At 30.6% G+C, this 27,945-nt stretch overlaps 1 protein-coding gene across 1 annotated transcript; it reads right to left on the minus strand.

The window, feature by feature from the left end:
* Positions 1–703: 703 nt before the first annotated feature.
* On the minus strand, positions 704–27,945 carry LOC126738320 (WD repeat-containing protein 26). Its single transcript, XM_050443589.1, has 9 exons — positions 27,609–27,945; positions 21,855–22,089; positions 18,052–18,208; positions 17,813–17,997; positions 17,363–17,757; positions 16,051–16,226; positions 13,735–13,913; positions 13,462–13,678; positions 704–9,451 (listed from the first exon to the last, which is right to left on the minus strand). The coding sequence occupies exons 2-9, from the start codon at positions 22,022–22,024 to the stop codon at positions 9,269–9,271; spliced, it is 1,662 nt and encodes a 553-aa protein (XP_050299546.1). The 5' UTR covers positions 22,025–22,089; positions 27,609–27,945; the 3' UTR covers positions 704–9,268.

Here is a 27,945-nt window from a genome sequence, read left to right on the forward strand (position 1 = left end):
TCTTAAATTAATTTATTAATTATATGGTCTTAGTAAAAACTGGTCATGATTCACTAAAAATATTGCGGTTTAAATCGTAAGTTGTTTAAACCATTTTAACTTGCTTTAGACTGTATACGAAATTTTCTTTTTCTTAAGACTCGTATGTTTTAAATTTCATATCAGTATGTCAATTGGTTCAGGACCTATGAGAAAAAACGATAAATCAAGGAATACTACACCCTGTATTTCAGTTACTATTAAAGTTAGGATAAGGCAAGTTGACCTTAATCACATTATTTTGACGTAAGGAATCTACTGTTGTTCTATGTCCCATTACTTTCCGGACAGCCTGTATTTATATACCTACTAAATTTATCAATAAAACTCACACACAACATTAAGTCTTCACCAGGGCACCGAACATATCCAATAACTGGTTTATCTTTAAATGATCCAAATTTTGTTAGTTGTCTGGTAAGATTTTGGGATCAGATAAATAAAAGTCCAGTTTAACTTAAAATGGCCGACGTTTCGCAAAATATATTTGCTTCCACAGGGCGCTAAAAATACAGAAATTTTTGCATATAATTTTGATAAAAAATGTTGACAGAAATTTATTTTTATTTCTGTCAACATTTTTTACAAACAACAATATGTACATATGAATAAAAAAAGGAAAATCGCAAAAGATGGCTTAAGGGGGAAGTAATAAAAACTCAGGTTTACCGTTGTGTACTTTTTCTATTAACAAACCATCTGATAAGGATCGTCTTATACTGACAAAAAGAAATATTAAATTAACAATATACCATAACGTAAATAGGTTTGTGATCCGTGCGTGACAAAAACTCTAGGTACACTTCCAGTATAAATTAGTTTAAATATATTTTATTCTCCAGCTTCTTAATTCGTTAGTTATAATTTATAAATATAAAACTAGATTAGTCTTAATGCCACTAAATATATATTATGTTCACAAAAATATAATGAAAAAATTGGGAAAAAAATACTAAATTTAAAGGCAAAATTTGAATCTTTTCAATAAATCGATAAACTTATCGTCATATAAAACTATTAGGTTAATTTACCTGTCGAATAATAATATAAACTAAGTAAAATTACTAATTATTCCGTTAATAAATAATAAAAGAACACATTTTTAGATATTTATATTTTAAATCGGAAATCTGGCAGTCTTATAAAAATAAAGTGATACCGCGGACACTTACATTTAAGCTAAAAATGACACAGCTTTAAGCGCAAATTTGTAAAATCTTCAAACCACTAATAAAAATGATTTCCTTTCTAGGCTCTGTCTTTTGCTTTGCTTTATAACGGGTCAAAATTATCGATTAATATAAAATAGGTTCAGGAGTTTGCCAAGTAAGTATATTAGACTCGCTTTTTATCACGCAAATTGACAGATTAATAGGCAACCAAGAATTTTAACCATTGTATGCATTTGTGGATAGTTATTTTAAGAATTTTTTGGATATTTTATTTGATTTTATAGTTTTCTTGGGTCGCAGACTGTTTTTATTAATTATTGTCCTGTTGGGAGGGTATGAAAAGTCCAACTCTACAGGGCAACTTAACTTATTAATCATCTAAAATATATCAGGTAGTACAACATTTTTTACATACAAAAATTAACTTCTGAATTTTTGGCATTTGATGGCAAATATGTATTCAAACGCTTGTTAATAAAAAAAAATTTTTCATGTAAAAACCCAAATTTGTTTCTCAATTTGATTTTTTGTATTGTATTTAAAAGTGAAAAACTGGAATAATAATGTTGAACTCATCGGGAGAGTCTTAAAATGTAAGGGAGAGTCTTAAAATGTAAGAAGGTTGTTTAAAAATTCATTCTTACATTTTATCTAGTCAGATGGATTGATATTATTGTTATAGCTAAAATTTTTTTAAAAAATCATATGTGAAAAAAAAATCATAAGTGTTTCATTACTAAATACCAATTTTAAAACGAATGTGCTTATATAAAACGAAGATTTCATGGAAATGAATACGCTTCTATGAAATTTTCCTGTTTTAGATATCGGTGGCAACCGCCTAAAGGATAAAGAAAACCAAAACCATACAAATTTTTAAATTCTGTATCTGAAAAAATTGGTGAATTGCAAAAAACATGTATAGTAGTTTATTTTATTGAGAAGATTATTAAAAAGATCAAGAGCAAAGCAAGATGAGGATATCTGTTTATTTAAACTGAGTGTCTTAATATAAAACTGACATTTAGTTATGAAAACGCCCTGTATACGAGAAAGGTAATAAAAAAATGCCTCAGAATCATATAAAGTCATAATATTTCAATAACAAGACTTCCCAACCTATTCTTTCTATAAGTACTTTCTATTTTTCAAATATTCAGTATAATTCCTCTTAACCGGCTTCGCATTAACCGGTCGACGGATTAACCGGCCTGTTTACAACAGCCGAACGCAACGCAATATTTTCCAAGAAATTCACCGGCGAGGCGATTCGGCTGATTCCACCGTAATTACGGAGAAATCCCTATGAACTATAAACGATGTTGGATAGGATTATTTTGTCGTTTGGATCAGTATGGTTTGTTCTGGCTGTGGGTGCGTACAAAATATAACTATTTCCTTAACAATGAGTGCAAAGCGCAAAAGAATTGTGGTTTCGATGGATACACGTTTAAAAGTGTTAAAGCGGATTGATAATGGTGAATCTGTGGCGAAAATCTGTGCAGAATTTAATGTTGGAAAAAGCACTGTAAATGACTGGCGAAGAGATATATGCATTCGATTGAAGAGTTTTGTTCGAAAATGGATTCTGATAAGAATCTGGGCAGCCGTTGTACGAGAAAAAAACCGATTTGCGAGGTCGTCGATGAAGCTTTGTGGATCTGGTTTCTTCAGGAACGTCGAAAAGGTACACCGATTGGCGGCCCAATTTTGAAAGAAAAAGCTCTGGCTATCCACCAGAAGATTAATAATGGAGGCGAATTTGTGGCAAGTGATGGTTGGCTTAATCGATGGAAAAAGCGACACGGAATTCATTTCGCACATGTAAGTGGAGAAAAACTGTTTGCTGATACTTCAGGTGCGACAGAATTCAAGACTGAGTTTGGTGAAATGGTTAAAACAGAGGAATTATCTCCAGAATAAGTTTATAGTATGGACGAGACCGGGCTAAACATTAAAATGTTACCAGAAAAAGCTTTTCTAGGCAGTCATAAACAGTCTGCCTCTGGCTTTAAAAAGAACAAAGAACGTATTACAGTGGCCGTTTGTTCGAATGCAGCGGGACTCATAAAATTCCTCTTTTCGTTATTGGCAAGTCTGCTAAACCACAGGCATTCAAAAACTTGAAGCCATCGTCCCTTCCGGTCTATTATGTCACAAAAATCAGTGTGGATGAATTCAGACCTGTTTAAAGAGTGGTTTAATTTAGAGTTTGTTCCAAGAGTTAAAAAACATGTAAAAAGTGTTAACTTGCCTATCAAAGCAGTTCTAGTGTTAGATAATGCTCCAACCCATCCTCATGACTGCGATGTAGATGACATAAAATTAGTTTATCTTCCTCCTAATGTGACAAGCTTAGGGCAACCAATGGACCAAGGAGTCATCGAAAGCTTAAAAAGACGATAGAGGCGTAAACTTGTTTCTGAAATTCTGCAACACTCGGAGAGTGACGACAAAGGTCTTTTAGAAGTCATCAAAAAGATCAATATCAAGGACGTTATCTATATGTTAGCTACAGCATTTCAAGAAATGCCCTCTTCAACGTTTATTAAATCTTGGAGAAAACTTTGGCCAGATGTTGAGAATCTAGTTGCGATCTCGAATATTGCAGGGACTAAAGAAGAAGAAAACAAATCCACTCTACAAGACCTTCAAAAGTTAACGGGTAACGAAGCATAGCAACCAGAAGATGTGGAAAATTGGATGATAAGTTGTGACGATCACCTTGAAAATGAATTTTTGAATGATGAAGAAATCATAGATTTAGCAACCGAAGAACCAGAGGAATATGATGAGAGTAGTGACATTGAAGAGGAAAAAACGATTTCTCATGAAGAAGCCAAAAATGTAATGGAACTTGCATTAAAATACATTGAGCAGCAACATGAGTCAACAGCATTAGACGTTTTGGTGATTAGAAAATGGAGGGATATCGCATTCAGAAATTCACTGAAGGTTGAAAAGCAGAAGAAAATCACAGACTTTTTCAAAAAATAATTACATATTAAACTTACATACATATGTATATTTGTTGATGTAGCACCTTCATGTAGGTAAATATGAAATACATAATTATATAAAGAATATTTCTCCATTATTTTATATTTATTATGTTCATATATATGTGTAATACCCTCTTCAATACATATACTTATGTACATAACATAGATAATGAACATAATATAATATGTATTATGTACACATATATAAGTACACTTCGGATTAACCGGCCAGGTATGCAGTCCCGAGGTGACCGGTTAAGAGGAATTCTACTGTAATTATCTTTTTCTAAAATTATACTTTTAATATTTATTTCAAAAAAAGAGTGCAGGGGGTTTGATGATTGAATACTAATGTTAAGCCTATTTAAGATAAAAATTTCATATAAAAAAAAAATATATTTTTGTTATTAATTTAAACACTGAAAAAAATTAAAATCCCCTAAAACTAATTTAGTTTATCGCAATAATATGCTATTCTAATTTATTATTATCTTTTATTTATTATAATTATTAAAAATATAGCCATAATAATTTTTAGATATTATATATAGAGTGTCCGGTAAGTGACCGGCATAATTCCAGGATTATACAGGGAGGAACAAAATAATTTACTATTAACAAAAACCCTAAGAATAAAAAAATATAATTTTAATTTCAACTTTTTGTTGAGTAACGAACTCGGCTTAAATGTATTAAAAAAAGGACATAGTAGCTAGTCCATTCCTGATTCTCCTTATGATGTAAAAAACCTACTTGGCCATGGTCTGATGCACCGAAAAAAAATTCTCTTCAATTAAGCATACAAATATTTTCTCAGTTTAATTTTTTTAATCTAAATTAAACAATCATTCAAGTAAATAAAAGTGTCTTTATTGTGGTTATAGTTAGTTGCTTAAAACAAATAAATATTTATCTTAGATAATATATTTCAAGCACTAACGTTAAGGTTCTTATTTTTCACATAATATTAATGTAGACGCATGTTTCTTGTTCCAAGGAATATGTTTATCTGTCCTTAAATTTGGATTAACATCATGAAATGTAATATAAAAGCGATATTTTTATGATTTTTTTTTGAATTTCAAAGACAGATATGCAGAATTCTAATAGACAACTCTTGTCTTCGGAACCATTGGTGATACCTTGGGTACTACTCAAAACAATGCTCTTATTTTATTAATTTTTTTCGGTGAAGGTCACTGATACAGAACTGCAAGATCTTGCGAATAATATAAATTTATAGACAGTAACGATTATATCTTAATAATGACCTTGATAACGGTAGTCCTGATGAAGTAATAGCGATAGATAAAGATGTACCTTTAATTAGAATGAAGAGAAGCAATTTTGAGCCAAAAAATTGAAAATTGAGAGCAATGCTACCAGAAGAGATTTGGCAGTCAAGAGACTTTCAAAATATCTAGATGATTCATTTATTGAGTTATTTGAGTCCATAGCGATGTTCACCAAGATAAAGGAGCTAAAAAGAAATAGAAAATCACTGGACACAAGCACTGAAGAAACTAAACATTTCTTTGTAGCTGACATGCGATTAAAATTTATAATTGGCCGCAGATTCAGGATGTTCTGCAAGTTCGATAACAGAGTACCAATTATTTCTGATATTTCTAGAATTTTTTTTTTGTCGCATCAACACGCATCAAATTAGTGGATGATGATACCGTTAAAGAAAAAAGAAACGACAGATATTGGAAAATACGGCCAATGACAAACCAAATACAAACTAGAAAATGTTTAGATATTACCATAGACGGAAATATCTTAAGTAGGGTAACAGAATAGATGACTGCATGGATCTGATTGATGGAATTTGCATAGATGGATTACTGTTCGCGACATAGAACCTGATAATAGTAAGATTCTTTTGTAAACCTCAATAAGTTACTGTCTTATATCAACAGGTATTGCGAAAAAATCCCATGCCTGGTGCATATGCATATCGTTTGAAAAAAATTGTAAACGCATTTAGTTTCGATAATTTTGTTTTAAAACATTAATTTCTTGTATAAAGCTTGAAACATGTTTAAAACAAAGACGTAACTCTTGCAGCAAATTATACTATTACTTTCAATCTAAAACTATAAATTTTAGTGTAAAGTTACTAATTCTTGAATTTCTGGATGTAACTGCTCATACAGTCACCACGTTCAAAAACTTTAAATAAATCAATAGACGTCAAATACATTGCAACAGGTTCTATTGAGTGAAATACCTATTTCCATTGCGTGAAATACACAAACATTGTTGAGGTAAGTTTTTTATTGATGTGTTGACACATTTTTATAAAAATAATGTAATACTCTTGCGATTTACAATAATTATGTTATTTTTAGAATGGGTAAACGACGTGATTTGTCTCCTATTAGAATTGATCAGATTGCCAGTATGTTGAAGGCTAAAAACCTGAGCTAGTATAATATAGCTGAAAGTTTAAATGTTTCATGAAGTTCAGTAAAGCAAATTTAAAAAAATTGATCTTCTAGAATCTGAATATTTTAGAAAAACAGATTATTAAATCAGGGATATAAGTTTCTAAACAAACAATGCGTCGATGGTTAGGTGAAGAAGGTCTTGTCCCCGCAGTATAAGAATTTTACAAAGGATGAGACCGGAGAAAAGTAATTTAAAAAATATTTCTATTATAAATTCAATATTTAAGTAAAATTTGTACCAATTTTAGGTATTTTTAGTATTTTACAGGCAAATTTCTCGAATAAGTCTCTATTGGCCGAAAAGACTAAGTTTGTTAAGCGTCGACTGAATGAAAAATTCAAGAAAGATTATTGCAGCTATTTCCAACAATGAAAAAATAGTTCAAAAAACGCGAGAAGCCTTTTTTTATGCACGATGGTGCAGTGTGCTATTGTTCTAAACGTATATCAACATACTTAGAGAAAAAACAAATTGCCCTTTTTGACTTGCCTGGAAATTCTCCAGGTATGAATCCTATAGAGAATGCTTGGGACTTTATAAAACGTGAAGTTTCAGAGCATGTTCCTACAACCAAGCAGTATCTGATTGGTGTACTTAATGAACCCTGAAACATAACGTAGAGATAAGAAAAAGATTGAGAATTGCATTGATAACATACCTCGTCGTATAGCAGCCATGTTGGTTGCTAAAGGTGGTTATACAAAATTCTGATTTTGGCGAAAAATCATATTTCATTAACATAAATGGTTTAATCTAATGTAAATCATTACTTCTGGAATAAAACTCATTGTATTGCTATGCTTGTATGCTTTCTCATAGTTTAAATAAAACTATCGAATAATGAACGTGATGTGTAGTTAAAATGGCACAAAAATTCATTTTTTAGAATGGCTCTAATAATATGTACAGTATATGAAAGCCAAGATTTCTTTACTGCTAAGTAATTGTGTTATTCCAAGAGTTTCCTATTTTGTAAGTGGTTGATAAAAACGATCCCACATATAAGTTCATTTAGAAAACTAGAACCAATAAAGCCGACTTTTTATATAAAAACAGCCAAATGTTCTAATCCCCAGCATATTCAATATAAATATGCTAGGTATGATACGAAATTATGCCTTATTCTTTCCGGACACCCTGTATAACTTATCAGTTTATTTTTTTTTTTACAAAAGGCTTTGAAAATCTTAGGTATTTACTGTATCCAAAAACTGGCACATACTCACTGGAGATAATAACTAGTACTTGCCAAGCTAAATGCTATGTTAAATTATAGAAATTTTCACCTATTAGAGCCAACATTCCGATTAAAAAGTGTTTTGATTAAGATATTTTGCAATTAGATTTTTTGTGTAAAAATTATTTTATTTTTGCTTAAATGTTTCTGAAAGTCTTAAGTTCCCCGGGAATAAAAAATGTTGTGACTTACTTCGAATTAAAAAATAAAATAAAATAATATCCGTGACCAACACAAATAACAGAATTAATAGTAATCCAATGTTTAATTAATAACAGTAACCCAATGTCCGTTTCCTTTTCTCCCATGTATACTTTCGGATGCCAAAATTATCATATTCTTTTTAAGTCATCACAATATCGAGAACCCCACACGACTATCGACTAATATGTCTTGAGACCAATAAGTCTAAAATCTAAACGAACCGGCCGAATAAACCTTTGATTATTGTCTTCCCGTCACATCACATAAAAATCAAGAATTGTATTGATATGCTTTCAGTTTTGTTTTTTCTCTGATCAAATAGGAAGCAAACCAAATATTTACTTAGCCGGGTCACAATACCAACTTTGATTTATAAATCTTATTCAGTAAACGTGATACTTTTACTTGCCATATAAATATGCTTTTAGGTGTGCACTTAACAAGCTATTTTCAAGTTTTTGGGTCAAATTATTCTTATTAGCTTCAAAATATTTTTTTAACTTATAAAACTATTTTATGAACGACTATAGCTTTTTCCAGATGGTTAAAATTGGTAAAAGGAATAAGGTTATTTTAAACAAAAATTCAAAAAGAAATTTAGAAAACTCAATTTGAATACCAGTGCCCTTTATTTCGGGTACCAGTTTTTTTAACCAGAAATTTTTATAATAATCATGGTTTTATCAAGCAATTTTTATCTGGGGTGGATAAAATTCCCATCAGTTTTACAATGTCATGCATTTGTATCACTTAATTTCAAATTTACACTTAATTTATACAAGTATGACAGGGTTCTCCGCAGATAAGAACTAAGAAAATTAAAAAAAAAAATTCTTAGTATAAATTAAATAATTTTTGCCCAAAGAACATGCGGTAGAAGTTTTTCAGAATGTTTAAAAAAAGATTAAAGAAGATCATTTAAAACCTCATAACTTTAAAACCTAGCATATCAATTTTTTAGCAAACCAATAATTTGACCAAAAACTCTCTCCGAACTACTCACCATCCCCATAATTACTTGGCAAGTAAATAAAAAATATATAGAAAACAACCCGCCCACGCGTTCTACTACCCAAATTGAGCCCCTACTACGCCGGCTTAGAGAAAATGTCATGTTTAGAGTGAACGACAATGTCCGTCAAGACGTCGTCCCCCATATATTAGCTGACCCCGGACGGTTTTGGCACTTTGTCCTTCGGGCCCCACACCCTGATCGAGCAATCGTCGCTCACCGATACGAGCATGTGATGGTAGACGGGATTCCAGGCGACGCAGTTCACTGTCCTGGTATGCCCTCGAAGGGTGGCTATCGGTTGCTCGTTTCTCACGTGCCAGATATATACCTGAAATTAAATAAAAAAGTAATCTGGAAGAGCAGCAAAAACGTGTTTTTGCACGTTAAAAAAAATGTTGTCAAAAAATATGCCTTATACACTACCGCTCAAAAGTATTTGCCCACCATGTATTCTTTTTAATATTTTAAATTAGATACAAAAATCTTATCTTTATACCTATATTTAGATTGTATCTCTTTTGTAAATTGCATATAATGCTTAAACAGCATACCTATCCATAGTTGGTTCGTTGAAAAACACTGAGTATTTAAAAATAGTCTTGCAAATTACAAACAATGTAGTGAAAATATGCACTTCTTTTAAAAAACTAATCTGTTTACAGCTCGTTTCCGATGAAATTTGAAACATTTAAAGGTCTTTAGTCTCAAGAATTGATTTTGTGTAGGATTAGTAAATAATTTCGCTTGCTTATTGACGATTGTCACCGTTTCTTTGCTGGTTTTTCAACATTCTTTAAAATGGCTAAAACAAAAGAGTTATCGGTAGAAACAAAAGGTATTATCATTGGACTTCATAAGGCTGGAAAGACCGTCAAATTTCGACGGATTTGTGAATTCCAAGGCGGACTGTCGATTATAATGTTAGGAAATTCACCAGAGAAGGGACTATTAGCAACAAACCTCGATCGGGAAGGCCAAAGGCAACAAGTTTAAAGGAGGATTTAAATATTATAATTACAAGCAAACGCAATAGACGTCTTACCGCTCCTGAAATCACAGCAAAAATCAACAAGGAGCGTAAAAAAGCGGTCAGTGTTTCGACAGTAAAACGGCGACTTTATAATGCTGGTCTTAAAGGACGTTTAGCTGTATCAAAACCGCTACTGAAGGATATTAATAAGAAGAAAAGCCTTGAGTGGGCATAATCACACAAAGAATGGACCATTGATGACTGGAAGAAAGTTTTCTGGAGTGACGAGTCGAAATTCGAGGTTTTTGGAACGAAGAGGCGAGTTTTGTGTTCGCCGTTATGGCAATGAAAGGGTCGCTGAGAACTGTACGGTGGCCTCAGTTAAACACAGTGGTGGTTCGGTGATGGTGTGGCGTTGTTTCGGAGGATCTGCAGTGGGCGATCTAATTAGAATAGAGGGTTACAAAACAATTTTAAGTGACAATGTACTTCCTTCTAGTACTCGAATAATTGGGGAAAACTTCATCTTACAACATGACAATGACTTCAAGCACACGTCGAAATTGTGCAAGCAATATTTAGGTCAATTACAAAGACTACATCTTCTGAAAGTTATGGTATGGCCCCCACAATCACCGGACCTCAATCCTATCGAATTACTGTGGGATGAACTGGATAGACAAGTGCGAAAATCATGCCCCACATCAAAATAAGACTTGTGGAGGATCATCCAAGAAGAGTGGCACAAGATACCTCAGGAAACTTTGGACAAATTAATTTCATAAGAATAACTGATGGGTTTATTATTTTTAGTTATAACTTTAAAACAATCATATGTGGGCAAATACTTTTGGGCGGTAGTGTACGTTTATATATTTAAAAAAATAAATTGCATGAAAAACAAAAGACTTACACCATAAATGTCGCGTTTTTTAAATGAAACACGCGTCAATGTGTTTTTTAATAAGGGTATTGTCGGTAGCAGTGTACTAATTCGTAATGTTAGATTTTTCTTGAATATTGGCAACCCCGCATTTTATGTAAGGCCGCGCGAGAATCAAGAGCGAGCTCTCTCGCTCACAACGCCCGCCAGCCCGTCAACAACAAATAAATAACGTCCTCTCTTTAAAAATATAGAAATACAGTTCACAAACTACTAGCTTATTTTATTTAGCATCACAATAAGAGAAAATAAAGGAGGTATCTATTGCCCCCAGGTATTACGTGCCTAATATAATTTTTTTTGAGTTATCAACGCCTTAACAGTCCCATTTTCGGTCGTCGAAATTTTACCTATTAGTAGATTTTATATTATCTTTATAATATTATATGTATTACAAATGTTAAGAAAATGCCAGTAAAATCAATAGAATTGGAAAAAATTGTCCATTTCGGTCAAAGAGACCCCAATTTGATTTTTAAATAGGCGAAAATACCTAAAGTGCGGTCTCAAAAGTCTTGTGTTTTTTAGCCTATTAAAAATCAGATTGCGGTCTCTTTGAGCGAAATGGATGATTTTTTTTTAATTTGAAAATGCTAGTCAAGCCAAACTAGTTCCCCTTTACAGAACGAATCTGCTTGCAAGAAAAAGTTTGCTCCTGAAGATATGGTTCTTTCAACGCTGCCTTACGCTAAGGATATCAGCAAAGTTTGTGAATTTGAGATGCTCTATGCTCTATGCTTCAATGTGGCTAAAAAAAATTGGATTAGAGAGAAAGTTAAACATCATTACAATAAGAGAAAAAATAAAAACTTCGTCTCGGTCTCAAAACATCCTATATATACGTCACGCAGGTTATATGTTTCGCTAATAAAGCATCATCAGACCTTATAAACTAGATGACCTGCTTAGTACTCAGCAGTACTTCAGTATTACTGAGTACTAAGCAGGTCAGTAGTACTTCAAAAGTACTTTCAGTACTTTAAAATGGCAACACTAATAGCAATATAATAATAAACAGATACAAAAATTACGAAATAAGAAATACCTGCAGACAAATTACAAATGTTGTATTGTTTTGTTAAAAAATGCTGCTGCACCTTTTTTTTTAAACCCACCCATCAGTTAAGGTACATCTATAAACATGACATTAAGTCACCAACGTAGGAAAGTAATTCTTATTACACAATAAAACAAAATCTACTATATTAAAGAATCACACTAATAATATTCCGGCAGTTATTACAATCACTGGTGATAGCAATAACTCGATTATAGCTCCATAGATTTCAACAACAGTCGCCGGTGAGTGTACTTACGAGCTATTTTGTTTTGTCCCTTAAACTGTGTTTTTAAATTTTTTTTTAATTTGATAACGTAGATGTAAAGCGCAACACTTCATAATGTTTGCTTATTTCATCACTGGACATGCTGAATGTTTAAACAGAAATAGGTATGTACATCCTAACACTATCCTTTACTGTGCATATTAGGGATTAAAATACATGTTTTCCCGTCCTTTTTTTAATAATCTATAAAAATATGACTGCCTGTTTTTTGTGTATTTATAAATTTATTTTTTTATTTAATTGTAAACTGTAACGTGTCATTTCCAGCCCTGAAGATTGCCTAAATTATGGCCGAAATCTCGGCATTTCTTTTCAAATAATATAATTTTTATTTGAAGTTTTTTTTTAAACCTGCCACATTTTCTCTCCAATAGATGGAATGTTCGAAAAAAGGGCTTCTAACATCACCGGGTTATCATAATCTCTTTAACTTCTGGAATTTGTCAAAGCCGTAACTAAATGACAACAAGAAAAATTTTAGCCTTCCTTTTGAAAAAAACTTATAACGGTCCAACTTAGCTGTTATAAATTCGCTATTATACGTCGTTTTTGAAAGAAGCAAAAACCAACACATATTTAGTGACATACTTCGGCTCCTACTAAAAATATGTAGGTGAGCGTTTTTTAATAACCTGCTTTATAAATTAGCAATATTCTTTTTATTAAAAAAAAAAAACATTTTAACATCCATAATAATTACAAAAAACAATTACAAAAGTGGACATTGAGACAATCCATAGAACAGAGAAGAGGTCTTGAGTTCAGGCACAGAATATCATATGCTGCATTACAGCTGTTTTTTGATAGAAATTTCTCCTGGTGTAAAACGATAACTTCTTTCTTTATATTTTCTTCTATATAGATTTCTCAATATAAGCAGCTCTTTGAATAATAACTAGATAACTAAAACTTTAATTTTTTTACATGTTTATAGTTCAAATTCAAATAATCTTTATTTGGACAAATAAAAAGTTTTTAATATAAAATTAATAAGTTCGACTTTTTCGTAGAAATTGACAAAGCTTACTTACCCTTAAAACTACAAAATGAAAAAAACCGAATAAAAAATATCCACTTACTTGATTATCTTCGCTTCCGCTAGCTATAAAGTCTTGATTGCACCCCCCAAAAGTAGAATGAATAGTGAAATGACCCTGAGTCACCCCTTGGTAACGTCTAATCAAATGTTTATCATTCAAATCCCAAAGATGAACACCCTGAGTGGCAACATTTAAAAGCGCCAAACGGTCGTTCTTGTCTACGGTGAAGGTCATTATCGGATGGTCCTCTTGTATACTAAAAACGCAAAATATTATACCTTATAACGGATAAATTTAAGATCAAAAACTTACAGCTGTTGGTCCGCTAAATCTTCAAAAACATAACCTCTAATTCTATGATGAGAATCGGCGGCCAGTACCGTTTTACCATCGCTACGGTACTTTAAGCCGCTTACCCGGACACCCTCCCAGGAATCTAAGACGTTACCTTCCATATCACATTGATAGAAGTGTCCTCTGATTCCACCAACCTAAATAAATATTAAGTAAAAAAAACTGACTATACAGTTCTAGTCAAGTATAGGTATCTTAGCTTTTTAACATTTTCAAATGAAATGATCATAAAATAAAATGGAAGATAACTTTTTCCTTAAGAAAATATTTAAAAATAAATCATGACAATGTGTAGTTATACAGAATGTCCCATAAATAATGTTAAATAATTTAAAAGCAGATTCCTTAAAAAAAAAATTAGGTTAGGTTTAATTTTTCAACAAGATATAAACTTAATGTAATTTTTTTGAATTTTGCCTATACATAGCATTTATTCTTCGTTTTTAACAAAATTTGAACAATGATTTCTTTTATATGACAAATCTTAAAATTAACCTATTTTAAAATTATGTCATAGAGCCACCAACATTTTGAATGAATTATTTAAAAAATGTCATTGTCACTGTGTGGGTTTATGTTCTTGTCAGTTACTTTGATGAGTGGTTATAAAAAATCAAACTCACACATTGAGTAATGGTATCTATTAACTTTTACTGTTAGTTATTATTATTTACTGCTATTTATTGCGTACGTCGTGGAAGTCGAAGACCTTGGCCCGCACAAAGGCTAGACTTTAACTCACTAGATTTTTGCATAAGGGAATACACGAAATTAATTATAAAAATATTAACAGCCGCTGAGTCATTTCGAAAAGAGCATTTATTCTTTGAGATTTGGCGACCTTTCAGAAAAAGACTTTTAAAACGTATTAATACAAATGATGGAGGTTATGTCGAACATTTACTACCAAATATCCATAATTTTAATTCATAATTTATTTTTTGTCAATCGTTGGAAGTGTAATAAGCTATTTAAATAGTGTATGAATGTAATTTTTTGAGTGCATTGAGAACTTAAATGTAAATCTTGAAAAGGGTTAATCGTAGATTTTTGAAGTATAACTTTTTTAAGCAAAAGTGTTTGCACACTGCATATTTTAAATAAAAAAATTAAATTATGCCAAGCCTAAAAAAGTAATGGAGTTTAAAAAAATCAAAATGTTGCTGGCGTCCTCTATCATATAATTTAAAAAAAATTAATTTTAAAATTTGCCATATAAAAAAAAACCATTGTTCATAAGTTATTTAAAATTAAGAATAAATGCTAAATTTATGACCAAAATTCAAACAAATCACATTAAGTTTCTCATCCTGTATCTTGGTTGTCCTTGACTTTCAGTCTGGGAACATTTTACTTAAACTCATTTTTTTTAAAGGAATCTGCTGTTAAAAAAAAGGAATCATATGTATGGTGTTTTATAAAAATCATTCATTTTATTAAAATTATACATGAAAAAAAAATTTAATAAAAAATGTTTTCTACCTTTTCTTGTAACTATGTCCGTTATTTTCGTGTGAAAAATATATAGAAGATACCAATATATATTTTATTCAAAATTAACTTTAAAGAAAACGTATTTTTCACATGAATAACAAAAAAGAAATTCCCTTCTTCCTGTTATTATTTTTTATTAACGTATTTGACGTTTGACATTAAAGCTGGTCGCCACGACGTGACTTTGAATGTCATTTAATTAAAGAATATTTATTCCACCCTTTTAAGTTCCTAATGGTATATTGAACGACAGAATCCTTAGAAATTATACAGCCTACGAACTTACTAGTACTTCATCAGTGTACTAATAGAGTTTTCTAAGAAACATCTTTTATGGTTTTCGTGTTTTCGCTGCTTACAATTTACTTTTAGACTATGTTTTCTTATTATTGTATAGTGTTTTGAGCTATATTTTATCATATTATTAAAAACTTAAGGAAACTTTTCAAGTATAAATAATTCACACATTTTTTCTCTCAATTTGTTCTCTGTAAACTACTCTTTTTACTAAAATATTAAAATGTTGAAGATACTTGAAGTTGACAAGATTTATTATTTCTATTTAGCCCTTTTAAACAACCTTTGTTTTGCGAACGCTTTGTATTTTTTCCGCGCTTTGTCTTAAGTTGAACTAAATACTTAATCATTATTGCAAACATAATCTTAGAGTCACGAAAACTCGTAAATGTATTGTTAGTTTACTATCTTTAATTTCTCAAGATCAAGAAGACACAGATAAAAGAGAGATGTCGGTCGATAATTTTAAACAAACTAACTTACAACAAACTTATTGCCGTCTTTGTGCCAGGCGCAACAAGTTAAGGCATCTTCCGGTGATTGGGACACTTTCAAATATTTGTCAGTGTCAAGGTTCCACAGCCATACCTCTGGACTTTCTTCGGGTCCACACGCCAGTAAATGTTTAGAGTCTGGGTTCCAACTTATATATGCGGCACCTTAAAAGATAACATATTTTTTGTTCAAGTTGACCTACAATTGGAATTAGTAAATTTATCCAGAATTCGTGATATCTGAGCCAAATATTTATTCTTCCTTAACTAAAAATAACTGATATCCATTTAAATTTACAAAGCAACCAATTATTACGCTATGTATTATAATAATTTGGAACACTAGGAAACATAAAGGAAAATCTATACAGCCCGACTACAGACAAATACAATTTTAATTTGCGGAGCGCAAGTAAATGGTAATATGAAATTAGGAATAATAGAATATTTTGAGACAGCAAATATTTTAATGACTTGATTCTCAAAATCTGAAATATTTTGTACTGTTTTTTTTTCTATTGAAAGCATAGCAAGAGCATTAAGTAAATCCTGAGCCATCATATTTCTTACAAAACACTTAATTGTTTTAGAGTTGAAAAATATCTTTCACACTCAATCTTTCACGTTCAAATCGACATTAGAGTGTTTTCAGAGAAATATTCCTTAAAATGTTTTTTTATTACAAATTTTTAAAAAAATTGAAGAATATTTTTGCTGTCTTCATTACTAGACATACCATCTCTACTATATATAACTATAAGCTCGGACTTAATTTTTCACTATTAATAAATGGACAAGCCCTAATTGATTCATCAAAAATGACTCGAAATGAAAAGTTTTTTTTTAGCTCTGAAACGTATGCAAAAAAAGTGAAGCTACCGCTAACTGTCCTTTAAATTGGAATCTATCGTTGTATCATTTATACTAAAGTGGTGTTACTCGCTGAGGCGAATTATGACCGGACAGTCTCGGTTTACACCCAGTTATTACCTGTTAATCCTATTTAATTATCTCTGTTATAAGTCACTGTTTCTGTTATATAAGATTCAAAGGTGGAACGGGTAAATAAGTGTCACACTTAACATAAAATTAAATTTCATTTACTTGTTTTTATGTTGTGTTCTAATATCAATTGATCAAATAAATTCGCTCCCATATTTGCATTAAAAATAGTATTATAAGAAAGTAGTAAAATTAATTAAAAATCTAAAACTATGCTGTCACAATTTTGGATATTCAAGAATTATATAAATAAATAAAATTTCCATACGCCACTGAATTTTCAAAATTAAAAAACTTACCATAACTATGCTCCTCCAATACTTTCCTTAAAGACAAAGTACAAGTTTCAGGATTCACGTCCCATATAATGACGTTAGTGTCCTTAGAACCGGTAGCTAGTTTGGTACCATCTGGCGAGAATTCGCAATACCAAACTTCATCACAGTGATCATTAAGAACCTGTATAGTATGTACAGGAAAATTGTCTTTAGTACATAAATGGTCTTGCAGCAAAGAAGAGTTACCCAGAGTAACTTTTTCCTGAGTATTATGGTGAGTACAATACAACGTCTGTAGCTCCAAAGCTTGTTCTAAAAGATGGCGCAATCGATTGGGAGGTAGCATGACATTTGGTGGTAAAAAGTTTTGTAGTTTATCCATTAGAGCTAAGCGAGACTCTTGACCTTTACCTTTCCTGAAAATATTACAGAAACAGGCTACAACACCTAATAAACACATCAAAATATTACCAGTTTGTTCTTTCATGTAATTCTTCTATACTTGAACACATCATAAAGCTAGAAAGCTGATGGACCCTAGCAGTGTTGTGTTGTAAGGGTGTCAGCTCGTTTCTTAGTACATGAAGAGCATCTAGAACCCTACCATCCTCTAGGTATTCTAGATATTTTTGCTCAAGCAGTAAAAATTTCATGTCCTACAAGTATGAGTTGACATATTGGCCTATTTTATTCCATAGTTAATGTATTACCATAATATTATTGTTTGCCGCAAGCATGGGTCTAAGTTCCTGTAAATCGTGATCAGCTTTTGTCCAATCTCCATCCAAGACATGTCGTTTAAACTTCGTCGCAGATGGATGATCCAATCGACATCCGGATTCGTTCATTAAAGTATCGCAGGCCCGACTATCGAAAAATAAAATTTAAGAGTAAAGGTTTTAGAAAAAATTACAGAAATGAAAAAAAAAATTAAAGAATGTTGCGATTAATAGATAAATTATTTAAAAAAAAATCAATCAATTTTGCTTAAGAAAAACATGAAAAATAAACAACCAGTTCTGATGCGTACTACTGCTGTAACTTCCAGAATTCAATGGAGCGGGGTATATAAAAGGTAGGATTTTATATGTAAAGAATCGGAACTAGCTTAAAGCAATCCCTTAGTTTTCCGAATTATATATTTCGATGGACAAGTGAAGGAACCAATTCCAAGTTATTCTGAAGCACGTTGTGCAATTAAAGCTGCTGTAAATTTCTTAGAATTTACCGAATACGGATCTTAGCCGGGTACCTCCGGTTATATAACTACTAATTTTTTCCTCCTTAGGGTACGATATAACAGGAGTTCACTGAATTTTAATAAAAATTTGTTTAAAACAATTTAAAATACTAATATTCTCATTTTTTTAACTTAAATTTGGCCTACAAAAAATATAAAATAAATTTTATCTTAATTTCAGACAGCCAAAATGAAACGATAACATAGAAAAAAATCGAAGCTTAATGTATAAATATAGTGAAACTAGAAACTTAAATATTTTTTTAATCTTAACTTTGTTGCTGCAATTAGTACCTGACTATAATTTTTAATAAGGTCTTCGAGTTCTGCATAGCTTATACAAAAATTAGACGATATCTGAAATTCTGCTTAGATGAACACCTTTTTTTTGTGTTTATCGAATTCATTATCATTCTCCAAAAAATCCATTCAACGTAAGCATTTGAGGGCCCTACCGCCAATATAAAATATTTTTATTTAATATTTATTAAAAAGAATATTGATATATGTATATCTAATATGATTTGTAAAATTTATATGATGATATCAATTCTTGAATAATGGTACAATTAATCTGGCATTCAAAATTAAACATAAACCATGCAGCCTTTTTTTTCTCAGCTGTTCATGGTTTATATACAAACTTCGCCAGTTGTGCCCTTCATAGTGTGCACATAATATTTTTTTAATAATATTGTATTCACTTATGAAGTAATAATAAAGACGTTATTTATTTATTTATTTATAAGGAAAAGCCCTTGCTTGCCATTTTTGTAAAACGCCAAGTTTGATTTCATACAGTCATTTATGGAATAAAGAATAAAGAATTAAGACTTAATTAAATCTACAATTTCTAATATTCAACGGTCAAAAAATTACAGAACGCCAACGTTACAAAAAAAAACAGTTAAAACGTTAAAAAGGGACCAGAAAGTAATTATTTTAAACCAAATTGAACGCAATTGAGTCAATTTAAGGAACATGTTTATAGAATTGGTGTGTAGAAAGAAGACCTAACTTTATGACACACTTTAACACAGAAGGCAACCATTATTTGGATACCCAAACCTAATTAAATACCAGAATGAAAGAAGAAAGGAAAAATTAAATACCACAACAGCACCAAACCGGTACACAGGGCAGCCAAAGTATTCCGTTGGGTAGAATAGATAGTTAATGGTGTGAGCACAGGCTGAGGTGCACAAGCCCCAAAAGTCCTAAGTGACTTTGGTGTCCTCTAACTTTGTACCTGTTGACTGTATAGCTTCACTAACCACTGACAAAAAAACAACGCCTGCATCGATTTTTTTTAAACTTACAGACTTTTTTGGATACTAAGTTGACACTATTATAATGTCTGAGTTAGCTAGTCTATTCCTTTAAAGTTGTTAACAATCACATTTAATTGTTGTGAACATCTATAAACATTATTATATTTTGGATAACGGATAAGGAATTGAAGAATTTTCTTCTAGCTGGGTTTAATTGTTTTTAAAATTCCTGAAATTCAAGACATCGCCAAAACACTTTCTGAATCTTTGTTTTGTTAATTTCGAAATTCACTTTATCTAAAAACTGATGGGTTGGTCAAAAAATCAATTTTTTTTGGTAAATGGTAAGGGTCAGTTATCAACCACCATTGAACATAGTGATAGTCCCCAACTTGAAGCCTGCTAATTATACTTGCGATGATTTTAACTTAGTTAATAGCCTATTTTCTGTCATTTGGTAATATATGTAGGTGCAATCCTAAATGGTTTTTGTGTGTGTTTTTAAGCTATTTTAATCTATTATTTCTTAGTACCTAATAAGCGATATTACTTTAATTGAATTAACGTCTATAGTTTCATCCTATAGTAAATCCAAATTTAGGAAAACGAAGGTCAAACTTATTTTTTAAAGGGATTTTCATTTTGTGGGCTCGTTTTAAATTAAATTATATTATCTTATTAGCCGAAACGGAACAATCCCTAAAAGCAAGTGAAAGTAAAGCACTCTTGGCTGCCTAACGAAGCATTTTTCAAAAACTTTTGCATAATATTTGCTTTATTGATGTATATCTTTTCTTAATAAAAATGATGAAAACAGAAATTCATGACTTTTTAGGAATCAGCCAATGTATTGGCGGGTTTCACGAAAATACTGTTAGTGGACCTTCATTCATGAAGGATAGTATTACTGGTTAGCTATACTTAAATATACTTGAAGAAATAGTAGACCACTTAATAACAACCAGTTAGAAAAACCAAATGCATGGGAGTTTGGTTACATGATTCTGCAAAATCTTATTCACTTTCAACAAGATGAAACTCCATCACTACTTTCTTCCAGTTTGGTAGTGGTTAGAGAATTCCTGACAGTATTTTTTCTCAAGTTTGTATTATTCTGTATCATCAGTCTTATACAATCCTTCCTGTAACATAATTAAGAATATATTCTGGCAATTTAGGATGAACCCTAGCAACTGTATTTCAAGTTTTTTCCATCTCTTATACATAACTAACTATCTATAATACAGCAAAAGTAAACCAAAAACTGAATGTGGGTATCGTGTCAGAAATGCCAGGATGTAAACATTGTGAGAGTGACATTCAAGATTATTTGTTTTTCCAAATCTATTGTGCAAAATCTAAAGTAAAAGAAATATATTAATAATATCAAACTTATGTTTCACATTCACACACAATTTATGTTTTCAGTTATTGTTGTTCACAAGAAATTCCAGTTTACATTTTAAAGGCTATGAAAAGTCGAACGGCGATAGAAAGAAAAACAACAAGTTTTCCTTGGTCTCAATCTAGAAGTAAACACTCTTTAAAATTTATTTTAAATTATCATATTGTCAATTTTCTCTCACACAGCATACATGACAACTGTGTAATAATTTCTTCCCTTTTTTCAACCATTTTTTACCACAAGAGCTTGTGTTGCAAAGCCACTGATGATTCAAAGTTTCAGTTCGTAAGGTAACATTTGCACTATTTATTATTAGCTAATATTAGCTCTCTGAATGTGGCGGCAGACTTTTTACTACCATTTTTGGGAGGTATCCAAATACTATGTAAATATAAGAAAAAATTCTCTACTATTCCGTTGTGTTGACATTTTAGCTTTATCGTTATAATACGGAGTTTAAATTCGAATTAGCAATTGTTACACTATAATTTTTATGTGCATATAAATAACATATAAATTATTTCTCATATTAAACCAACTTTATATAATTCTTACATTTAAGAAGTGCTTTTACAAAGAATAAAGGTCATTATTTACCTGAGTCCTTCACTGCTAAGATACTGCCCTATAATCCGGACGATCTCTTGAGAACGCTCATCGAGAGAAGCGACCCCATTGGCTGTTACGTCTCCACAGTGTCCGTTTGACGAGCAGGGAGCGGCACCGTTTTCGATAACGCCATTGCTGGCGGGCTGTTGTTGCTGCATCTCACTACTTGCTGACGCACCTGTCTGCTCTTTACGAGCTCTTTTGCGCGGAGGTTCAGAACCACCTTTGAACAACACATTTTTTATACATCAAGTTTACAGGGCACAAGTAAATAATTAATAAACTTAAATTTACATACACCAGTTACCATATGAAAGATGTGAACACATTTTCTTTTTTTTCTAGGTATTATTAAAAAAAAATGGAAGTTGACACTTTTCTTTAATTTTATGTACTAACCCACTGGCATAGTGTAATTACAGATAAGGTCTAACTGGTTACACATTAAAGTAAAGCATATCTCTACTCTCTTGCTACATCTAATCAAAATTTATATTTTATGAATGTAATTGCATAATGGTGCTAACAACAGCATATTTGAATCAAAACCTAATATGTAAATTATGAATTGGCAATAAATAATAAATGAGATATAAATAAGTAAATTTTAATTCTTCTTAAAAGTTAGAAGTTAAAATGGTATAATTATATGTATATATATGTATGTGATTCATATAATTATGAATAAAGTAGAATCTTTTATTTTTCATTCAAATTTTTTTGTATTGATTGAGGGTCAGAGTTATATTGTGAAGTAAAAATCGTTTGCTCAGGTCCCTATGAATATAAATATTTAGGAGTGTAATATGGTATTTCATCAATTATAATAATTAGGTAACTAAGTTACATTTAGAAGTGGATCAATAAGTTTCATATATATTATTCCTACAATTGATAAAACTAATATTTCATGAGAGTGAATGTAAAGCTACATAAACTGAAAGTGCATATACACAATATTTTAAACTTCATTATACATTTACACACATTTAAATATAGAATTTGTTAAATAAAAGGAAAATTAATGAAAAAACATGTTGTTATGCCTTCATTACATTTTTTATGACAACCAAAACATTTTTTCATAAGATATCTGTGGATGTGTAACATGACAACAGCATTTATCTAGACTCGGCTCTATGGGTCTGTAAAGAAAACATTTCTTATAATTTTCAGAACTGTGACTATCTCTTGGTCAATAATTATTTTGGTTGAGTACAATTATTAGAATGCCTTGGTATAAATAAAGCATTGTCATCCGGAGAATCAAGCCTTAGGCAGTCAATGCTATAAGAACTATATCAATTAACTTGGAAACAATATAACAGCTAGTCCTAGAAGGCGTTGAGCATTTATAAAATATTAAAAGAATACCCAAATTGGGATACCTGGAAAAGAATATGCTTGCATGCTGTACCATTGTTTGCATTATAATGAGATGGTGAACCTGTTTGTTTCTTTTTTCTTCAGCTTATTCTCTAATGATAGCAATAACATTACTAAATGATGTTGCAGAAAAGGTTGATAAAACCAACAAAATGCTTAGTAACATGAGTTCCTTCCCATATCATCGCTTTTTTGACCATGGTCATTTATATATTCAATTTACAACATACAGACCAGATATTCGAAAAGATTGGATTTATTGGTAAGAATTTAACTTGGGCTTTGAACAGGTAAGTAAAGTAGATCAAACAGTGTAGAATAGTGTCTGAAACAATTAAGATTTTGTCAGAAGTTCTTCAAGGATCTCAGTCTGTGGACAGTGGATCTCTCTTGCATCTCATTATCTCTCTTTCCAATCTTTTTAGTGGACCCTGTTTGTTTAAATATATAACATTTTCAGTATTGCATAACATGAAAATTTTATGTGGTATTTAAACACCAAAAAAATTTAAGCCATTGGTATAAAGTGAATAGGATGGGCTTCATAAATCAAAATGCTTTAAAATATCATTTATTAGATCTATGATACAACTTAGTATTGATTGTGGCAAAATTGTTCCTTTGACCCATACATTGAGATCTACAGACGTAACTATGTTTAAAATGGCTAAATTGTGTTATGTACCATAATTAAGTCAAATTAAAAAAAAAAAAAATGTAATGAAATGTGATTGTCATCTGATTATTTTTTTTTAGATTTTAATTTGCATTATTTTAAAAATTATAATTATCCAGAATGTGATAAGAGTGTTGTGATGCAGCAATTTCCTAATATGTATAATCTAAGCCAAGTAAATAGCCTACCTAATTCTTTATCAGAAAACTACAACCTTTCCAGACCTTTTGGCCCATTAGTTCCAAAAAATACATCCAGCCTTGAAATTGCATTTTAATTTGAGTGACATACTTTGGCAGGCAGTTAATAAGAAAACATATAACTACAACTTTACCAAAGGTAACTTCTTCACTATTTATTTATTCTTTAACACTTTAACATTAAAAAGAAAAATAAACATCTCATGAGTACTAAGGGAAGCTCTGACCATGCTGAATATTACCTCTAGCTAAATATTAGCTAGTAAACTTACTTTACCATTAGAGTTTATACTTTTTCTTGGTGTATTTTTATCTACAAATTTAATGTATGCTCATGATTTTAAAATATTTAAAACCATATCTGTTTAAGATAGGAAGACTGTAAAATTAAAAAATAACCTCAGATATCTCTTAATGTTAAAAAAAAATGCAGTGCTCATTTACCCCTGTAAAACAAACTATCTTACTGACTATAGTATATTGGTAATGGCAAAATTGACAGAAAAATTTTTATCAGGGATTTGAGTAACATGTCCGACCAAAACAAAATTTAGTTGTCACTATAATGAAATAGTAAGGCTTAGCATGCCTTGGGTTTTGTAATGTGGAGCAGTAAGACCTGTTGGTTCTAAAGCTGCACTGATCAGGGCACAGAATCAGGCAGTTACATTCATATAATTTTATTCATAAATAATACTAAATACAAGAGCTATGATTTAATAGAATACATTTTCTTTAAGGTACCAAAGAATAAATTAAGAATAACTAATGAAGATCTATTTTATTTATATAAATACCTGTAATGCTATCTTCAATAAATAATACATTATGGATTTGAATGTCTTAGAAGATGTTGACATATTTATTAATAAACCATGGTAAGTAATCAAATAAAACTGTAAATGGGATACTCAGTGAATACTTTACACTTTACAGATTAAATCTTTAGTAACTGCTTTAGAAGATTGTTAGTAAGATAATTCTATTTTTCTTTATCATCTGTTTGTCTTTGATATATGTTATTTCTGAAAATATTTCTACAGAAGTACGTTTGTGGCTATCTGATAAAGCTTTATATGCGTTCTTCAAGTCAATGAATTAGTCTTGAAAATATCCTTTTATTTAAAGGTGAGTAAGGGAGGAATTGGGTAAGAAACTGATAAGGACAGTTTATTTTCACTGTTTGAGGTACACCCCATTTTGGGATGTTGCCAATCTTATGATTTATATTAAGCATTCACAAAAAAGCAGTTAGAAGTAATGTTAATGCAAGCCAGAGAGAATTTTGTAGACTTATCTCTATCAATCAATAACATGTTGGTAAAATAATATGAACCCATGTCATATGAGACCCTTTGGTTTCCTCAAAACTTTCTATAGGCTACTTCAGGAGCTACCGATATATAAAAAAGGATTTGGATGGATTGCAATTTATGTCATTTGAGTATTTTTATTTTTTTTAAATATTAAATATTTTAAGATCCAGTCTCTTAGTATTTCTTGAACATATTGCTTTGAACAAGCAGAGAAAGACATAATATATATATGTGACACCACACAAAGAAATCCACCTAAGCATCCATAAATGCAATTTTTCATTTGAAATTCATTTTTATAGATTTTGAGCAGATGTTTAATGTACAAACAGAAAATTTTAAGAACTTAAATTTTTATTACTGTTTCCAATGTGGAAACATCTTTTTTCCCTTCTTCCCCTTACAACTACTCCTATACATCTCATTCAAAGAATATTACAGTCTCTTCTTTAAAAATTATTTTACTTCAGTTGATGACTTAGTCCGTAAATTCTTATTTGCTGGTTTCTCTTTTCATATTTGTACTTTGCTGCACTTTTAAAAAAAAAAATCATAAAAATAGAACAAGGAATAGCACATTATTTTGATTTACAAATTCTTTCAAAATAATTCTTCAAATTGTATTAAATATATTATTTAAAACTTTATATATTAATTAATAAAGCATATGACTATCCTATATTAAATTAAAGAGTTTTTGTACAGTTGCAAATAGCATTTGAAAGAATTGATCAGGTCATATTAATTAAAAAACTATTGTGAATTAATTGAAAACTAAAATAAGAAGCAGGCTTTTTAAAAATATAAAAAAAAAATATTGAATAAAAATTGGTCCTTTTGAAGATAATTTTATTAAAACCAGTGGACAAAAATGGTACTTAATTAATAACAGTCATATTACCACATTTTAGTTATGTTATGTTAATTATCTGCTTATGGTTGTTCACAGGAATATAAGCAATTGCAAGCTCAGTAAAATAAAGAAATGGAAATTAGAAAGTAGATATAACTTGCATTCTTATAATCCACATTCTAAAACTAATTTTAATGTTCCAAGGATTAGGAAGGTCTCACTTAAGAAAAAAAAGAATTATGTGGGCCTCCAGCTTTCAAATTTACCTTCCATAACTTGATGATATGGTATAGTCAAAGAGGTACTTACGGGAATGATTAAATTACCATAATTTTTTTGCCATTGACATTGTGATATTTTTAATAGATGTATCATTGGTCAATTATCAATTTCTTAGTTATTATAAATAGCCTTGTTAGTAATTCAAATTTGATTATTGTTTCTGATGATTTTTAATCATCATCAAATTACACAACTTTGCCTCAATTTAACTGACCTTGTATATTTTATAGTTTCAGTTATCCCAATATTTACCCTCAAACTTAGGACACTCTGTACAGACCTTGATAAACAATTCACAATAAATATTTCAAAATGAAAAAGAATCAGAACTCATTTTTGCAATCATTTATACACTATTTTTTTCAGAATTATCATTGTTTTATAAATTTATTAGTCTATTGTATGGACAATTTTGTTGATTTATGAATTAAACAAGACTGCTCTTTATAATTTAAACTAAGTTAATAGTCACTAATTGTCTTAAAATCACAGAATGGAAACAAAAAGTGCATCTGGCTGTGTAAGCATATATGTTTAAACATTTATGATGATTTTTTAACATACTGTTTAAACAATTATTACAAATTGAGTGATCTGTTCTTAGTTCAGTGAGAAACAAAGAAAGTTGTTAATTTTATTTAAGTAAATTCATTAGATCCTTTATCTTGGTATCTTTTACACAAAGGATTCCAAATTCAATATTCTAAAGCTATAAAGAAAAATTAGTATGCAAACAAAGTAATGTTTGTTGACAAGGGATAATAAAATTTAACATTACAATATAAACCTGAACAAGTGAATATAAAAATGTTTAGAAATGCATTTTCCATTCACCATAAATACCAAAAAAGTGTCAATAAAGAAATTAAGAAAAAAAAGGAACCAAATTCGGAATATTTAAGGCCAGTGCGCATCGTCAATAAATAATGAATCTCCAACTCCATCTTGTTGTGTTGAAATGCTTCACTAATGATGCAAAATAAGAAATGGAACGTATTTTAAATCTGGACGAGAAAAATATCAACTTACCGTCGTCACCCGACGAATCACTGTCCAGATTTATTTTGACTGCGCAATTAACCCCCTTGCTTTCCAGATTTTACAGCTCCTGACTTGCAAAATGCAAGTTCTTTGTTTTTGTGCCTAATGGCTATTACGTCATTCGAAAATGAAAAACAGGTTAAAGCCCCGGTCGGATACTATATTTAAATTTGAAACCACATTTTTCGGAAATGCGATGATTGAATTAATTGATACTTGAATTTTCGGATAAATTCATCGCAGAACAACAAGACATCAGCTGAAATGAGGACTGGCAGCCTAAACAGCTGGGAAATGTTTGTTGACCTCAAAAATGTTTTTTTTT

The sequence above is a fragment of the Anthonomus grandis genome, chromosome 7 (assembly GCF_022605725.1).
Source record: "Anthonomus grandis grandis chromosome 7, icAntGran1.3, whole genome shotgun sequence".
Lineage (NCBI taxonomy): Eukaryota > Metazoa > Arthropoda > Insecta > Coleoptera > Curculionidae > Anthonomus > Anthonomus grandis.